This window comes from Delphinus delphis, chromosome 13 (genome assembly GCF_949987515.2).
Source record: "Delphinus delphis chromosome 13, mDelDel1.2, whole genome shotgun sequence".
Classification (NCBI taxonomy): Eukaryota; Metazoa; Chordata; class Mammalia; order Artiodactyla; family Delphinidae; genus Delphinus; species Delphinus delphis.
Window position 1 is genome coordinate 25,893,571 of NC_082695.1, and position 5,822 is coordinate 25,899,392.

Genomic DNA, 5,822 nt, shown 5'->3' on the forward strand with positions numbered 1-5,822 from the left:
TCTTTTGTATATATACCACATCTTCTTTATCTAGTCATCTGTCAGTTGTTTACATGTCTTGGCTGTTGTAAGTAATGCTGCAATGAACACTGGGGTGCATGTATCTTTTTGAATTAGAGTTTTGTCTGGATATATGCCCAGGAGTGGGGCTGTTGGATCATATGGCAACTCTTTTTTTTTTTTTTAATTTAGTTTTGGTTGCGTTGGGTCTTTGCTGCTGCACGTGGGCTTTCTCTAGTTGAGGCGACTGGGGGCTACTCTTCATTGTGGTGTGCGGGCTTCTCATTGCCGTGACTTCTCTTGTTGTGGAGCACGGGCTGTAGGCGCGCAGGCTTCAGTAGTTGTGGCTTGCAGGCTCTAGAGCGCAGATTCAGTAGTTGTGGTGCACGGGCTTAGTTGCTCCGCAGCATGTGGGATCTTCCCGGACCAGGGCTCAAACCCATGTCCCATGCATTGGCAGGCGGGTTCTTTTTTTCTTTTTCTTTTCTTTTTTTTTTTTTTTTTTTTTAGTGGTACGCGGGCCTCTCACTGTTGTGGCCTCTCCCGTTGTGGAGCACAGGCTCCGGACGCACAGGCTCAGCGGCCATGGCTCACGGGCCCAGCCACTCCGTGGCATGTGGGATCTTCCTGGACCGGGGCACGAACCTGTGTCCCCTGCATTGGCAGGCGGACTCTCAACCACTGCGCCACCAGGGAAGCCCGGCAGGCGGATTCTTAACCACTGTGCCACCAGGGAAGTCCCGGCAACTCTATCTTTAGTTTCATGAGGAACCTCCGTCCTGTTCTCCAAAATGGCTGCACTAATTTACATTCCCACCAGCAGTGCAGGAGGGGCAGCTTTATGGTAGGCACCCAGCTGTATCTGCTGACTCCTCAGACTTTCCTATTTCTTTTTCTTGCTTCCTTGTAGGTCCTCCAGCACTGTTAGACCTGAGCAGGAGGGTCATTCTTGTCTCTTAAAATCTTAACGGGAAGGCTGCTAATACTGCCTCCCTAAGGAGTGTGTTTACTAAGCAGCTTTCATCAGTTTAGAGTCCCTTTCCATCCCTCTTTAAATTTTCCACAGATGAGGAGCTCTATCCCGCGTGCTGCTCCTACTGAAATGCTCTACTGAAGCTGGTGTTCTCCCTCTTTTATCCATGTGGTGAATGACGTCAATTTTCTGATCTTGAACAATCTCTGGAATAAAGTCTTCTTGGTTTCATGTACCTTTTTTTTTCAATGTACCCCTTTGGATTTGGTCAGCTAATAATTTATTTAGGACTTTTGCATCCAGCTTCATAGTCTAAGTTGGCCAAATGAAAGCCGACTTTAAAAGGACAAGTTTACCTGCAATTTCACCAATGAAATAGCTTGTCTTTCTCTTGTTTCCTTTAAAGATCTTATCAGTGTACATTACAATCTTAGTTATTTCAGCATACATAGTAAATCATATTCTTTTTTCACTAGACATCATATCTCTATGTATGCCACATAAAATACATCATTTCAGTAACTACAGTGGTGTCCTCTTTGTGATGACTGTAACTACCCACCTGAGTGAACCCACTTAACGCGTTGTGGTTTAAGAATTTTATTTTTTTCTTCCTAGATTAAGTTCCCAGGAGTGGGATCATTGGGTCCAAAGATAAGAACCTGTTTACGGATCCTGATCTCTTTCCCACAGGAGGCTTCTCAGTCCGCAGTGCCGTCGGCAGCGAGCGGGAACAAGCCAGCCTCGCCTTCTGCTTCAGGTGCGAGCACCCACCGGCCTGCGCCGTCCGATGGCTGCCCGTGAGCAGCGGTTCCGAACCGCCCCGCGCTCCATCCATTGTGACGCGGGTCCGGCGGCGGCGGCGGGCAGAGCCGGGGCATGGCCGAGGCGCAGGAGCTACTGCTGCAGCTGCTGAAGGACAACCGTGACGGGCGCCTGCGGAAGCAGGAGCTGGAGGAGCTGGTGCGCGGGCTGGAGGCCGAGAGCGAGAGCCTCACAGCGCGCCTGGACGACCTGAGCGAGCGCGAGCGCAGGTGCGGGCTGCTCCTCACCTCCACCCGGGCCTTGGGACCGAGCCGACATGCGGGGGCACCGCGAGGTGGCTGGCATCCCGGCGTCACCCCGGGCCGCGGAGCCTCAGTTTCCCTTCCGCAGCCTGCAGCGGCAGCGGAGCCAGGCGGCGCGGGCCCTGCGCGGGGAGGCGAGAGAGGCGGCGCGGGAGCGCGCAGGCCGGGCACGCCGGCGGCTGGAGGCTGCGGAGCAGCACAAGCGGGACCTGGTGGGGCGGGGCCCTAAATGGGGCGGAGCCTTCGGGGCGGGACCTTGGACGGGGCGGGTCTCTGGATGGGCGGGACCAGTGAAGGGGGAGGGGCCTTGAATGCGACGGAGCCTGGGGAGAGGGGGGGGCCTTGGACGGGGTAGGACCTTGTGTGGGGCGGGGCCTGAAGCAGGGTGGGACCCTGGACGGGACGGGGCTCTTGGTGGGCGGGGCCAGTGAAGAGAGGGATCTTTAATGGGGCGGGGACTGCGGTGGGGGCGGGGACCTCGGAGAGGCCCGGACCGCCCCCTCGATCCCGTCCAGGAGCAACAAAACCATCAGCTGCAGGAGCAGTGGGAGGAGCTGTCAAGCCAGGTACCTTCAGGAGACGGCTTCCGTCTCACGCTTCCCCTAGGAAGCCCCACCCTAGTCCCCGTCCCCATTTCCGCCGCGTCCCCGCCTCCCAGGATAATCCCCACCCCTAGAAGCCCCGCAAGCCCCGCCCTCACAAGCCCCACCCCCCAGCTCTTTTACTATGGAGAACAACTGAGTCCGCAGCGCGCAGAGCGGCAACTCGGGACCCAACTGGTGGCTTTGCAGGTGCTTGGGTGGGGCCCCGAGGGCAGGAGCGCTGGTGTGGGCGGGCCTTTGATGACCTGAGGGCGGGGCCTTGGGGCTGAGGGCGGGCGGGGGTGGGCATGAACCTCTTGGCCGGGCGTTGGGGCGGGATCTGGCGCGGCGAGCTCGGGGAGTGCCGGACTCCTGACCTTCCCTGGATCCTCCGGAAGAAACAACTGGAGCTGGTGGAGGCCAAGCACGCCAGGCAGGCGGAGGCCCTGCGGCAGGTGCGGGCGGAGCCGGCTACTCAGTGGGAGGGTCGGCTTGGGGTGTGGGTGGGGCCTGGGCAGGCGCCGGACGGTGGAGAGGGCTGACTTCCCCGAGTCTAATCAGGGCTCCCCTCATGCCAGAGCGCACAGCGGATGGAAGAGGCCTGGGCCAGCTTCCAGGAGCAGAGCGGAGTCTTGCAGGTGCCGCCACCCTCCACTCGGAGAGCCGCTCACCTCCCACCCCACTGCGGCCTCCTCCCCCGGAGCTGCCGGGGCCTGCCTCACCAAGGTCTTCCCAGGTGTGAGGCCTCACTCCCAACCCCTCCAGGAGCTGCAGGGGAAGGTGATGGAGGCGGCGACTGCGCTGGACGCCTCGCAGGGCGACCCGGAGCCGTAAGGGGTTAGGACTGTCGGGTGTGGGGAGGTGACTGTGGGCCCGGACAGAGGGCACATCGCCATGCCTGTCTCCACAGGTGCGAGTCGCAGCCTGGCCGGGGACAGGGATGCGCGGGCTCGCTCATGGAGGAAGTGGCCAAAGCGGACTGTGTGAGTGCGGGCCTGGGCGGGGACGGGCTGGTGCCGGGACCTGCCCCCGGGGCCACCCACACACACGTGACCACCCCATCAGGGATTTTCCCCCCCTCCCCCAGGGACCCTCCCCTTGATACCAACCTCGCTGGGCGGCCACGCCTGCCACGGGACGGCCCACCCAAGGACCACGCCCGCATAGGGGACCCGCCCCGTAGTGCTACGCCCCCCACGGAGCGACGCGCACCCACGGGCTCCGCTCCCCCAGGGGTTTCCCCCCACCGCTCCCCGGCGCGGAGCTGTACGTCGCTCCCTCTTCCCCGCAGAAGCGGCTGTTCGGCGGCGCGGGCGCGGCGGGCATCAGGTGAGCCGGCGGCGGGCGCGGCGCCGGAGTCTGGGGTCCGGGGTGCGCCCGGCGCCCCGCCACCACCCGTCTGCCGGTGCGTCGTGGTCCGCAGGCTGTGGGCGCTGGGCGCGCTGCAGACGCTGCTGCTGCTCCTGCTGGGCGTCGTGGCGCTGCCGCTGCTCTACCTGGCGCTGGTGAACCCCTCGGCCCTCCGCCGCGGGCTCTTGCGCCCCGGCTCGGACGCCGCCATCCGTCGCCTGCGCTACACGCTGGCCCCGCTGCTGGAGCTGCGCGCGCGCGGACTGCTGCCCGCCTAGTGCATCACGCCGGCTGCGGCCGCCAGCACCCGTGTCTCCCGCGTGGTTTCTGGGCGTCAGGCGGAGGGGTGGGGTGGCGGGGGTGACTGGCGAGGAGAGGGGAGAGGGGAAGGGGGACTGGCGAGGGGTGGCGGCGAGAGACGGCGAGACGCGGGGGTGGCGGCGAGAGAATGGGAGACACCGGGGCGGGGGCGTCATGTGTCCTCGGGCAGAGCGGACGCCGGGCTCCTCCGGGTGGACCTTGGTCCCGAGAGGCTGCCGGGCCCTCGGTTCCTCCAGCCCCGCCGCCCACTCGGGAGGGGTAGGAATTGTTACTAAACCCGCTCTCCCCTCCGGGGAGCAGAGCCCGGGGCACCGGCTGGCGGGTCCCCGCGGAGGTCCGTGTCCCGCGTCCGCGTGGTGGTTACGCAGTCCTCGCGGCGCCCCTCCTCCCCTTGGTCCGCGGCGCTCTCCCGCGTCCGGGCTGTGCGGACCGTGCGCGCTCACCACTGCGGTCTTCGCGGGCATCGTCTTTTCATTTCTGTAAATGTTTTGCTTAATGGAGATGGACCTCGTGTTTCACTTAGTCTCTGATGCAGATGCTGCTCGATTTTTATTATTTACTTTTTTTTTTGGTAGTGAAGTTGTATCTCCTGTGCACACATACGTGCGTTTTTGTTTTGTTTTGTTTTGTTTTCTTTTGGCGGTACGCGGGCCTCTCACTGTTGTGGCCTCTCCGTTGCGGAGCACAGGCTCCGGACGCGCAGGCTCAGCGGCCATGGCTCACGGGCCCAGCCGCTCCGCGGCATGTGGGATCTTGCCGGACCGGGGCACGAACCCGTGTCCCCTGCATCGGCAGGCGGACTCTCAACCACTGCGCCACCAGGGAAGCCCTGAGCACATTTTTTATATTTAAGGGCCAGGTGCATTTCTTTTCCTGCAAACAATTCTTATTATTTTTTCATGTTAAAACTATAGGATTGTAGGGTTTCATTCTCCCTCAGTTTTTTCAACGCTCTTTTTTAGGATGCATTTTACCTTCGAGATCCGTTGTGAATATTTCCCCAGTTTGTCTTTCCCTTTGTTTGGGGTGCTCTTTTGCTATGTGTTGTTTTCGTAACAATTTGCTTTCCTGTACTGATCCTGGATTTTCTGGGTTATGAAGGAAACTGTTCCCATCTTCTTCCAACACTTGCATGCTTCCTTAGTTTATATTCAGCCTGTTGTCTGCCTCTGGAGGTAGGGACTTAGTATGGTTTAGGATGTGAGGACCTTTTGCATTTGTTTGATTGGGATTACACTGAAGTTAGGATAAGTTTGCAGAGAAATGTCTTCCAAACCTCGGACGACATCTCTCTCCATTTTTAATTTTTCTCAGCATTTTGTTTTTTTTAGTGTAAATGTCTTTCATGTCTTTCCATTTATTCTGAGGGATTTTATGTTTGGGGTGCTATTATACATGGTATAGGATTTTTTAGTTTTAATTTCCAACTGTTTATTGCTGGCATATAGAAATACAATGACTTTTGTGTATGGACCTTGTAAACTGTGGTATTGCTGAACTACTCCCTTGTTAGTGCTTTGAAACTCTTCC

The 5,822-nt window shown here is 59.2% G+C and overlaps 1 protein-coding gene across 1 annotated transcript; it reads left to right on the plus strand.

Annotated features, from left to right (window-relative positions):
- Window positions 1-1,852: 1,852 nt before the first annotated feature.
- Window positions 1,853-4,249, plus strand: TMEM191C (transmembrane protein 191C). Its single transcript, XM_060029471.1, has 10 exons — window positions 1,853-2,007; window positions 2,129-2,252; window positions 2,556-2,606; window positions 2,757-2,831; window positions 3,020-3,076; window positions 3,200-3,259; window positions 3,387-3,451; window positions 3,532-3,604; window positions 3,913-3,950; window positions 4,045-4,249. Exons 1-10 carry the CDS (start codon window positions 1,853-1,855, stop codon window positions 4,247-4,249), a joined length of 903 nt encoding a protein of 300 aa, XP_059885454.1.
- The last annotated feature ends 1,573 nt before the right edge of the window (window positions 4,250-5,822 follow it).

What these genes read in the sequence shown, in the direction of transcription:
- TMEM191C (XM_060029471.1), top strand. Translation starts at nt 1,853, where the DNA reads ATGGCCGAGGCGCAGGAGCTACTGCTGCAGCTGCTGAAGGACAACCGT. An exon ending in CTGAGCGAGCGCGAGCGCAG is followed by an intron (nt 2,008 to 2,128) that starts GTGCGGGCTGCT and finishes TCCCTTCCGCAG; the next exon opens with CCTGCAGCGGCAGCGGAGCC. An exon ending in GGGAGGAGCTGTCAAGCCAG is followed by an intron (nt 2,607 to 2,756) that starts GTACCTTCAGGA and finishes CCCACCCCCCAG; the next exon opens with CTCTTTTACTATGGAGAACA.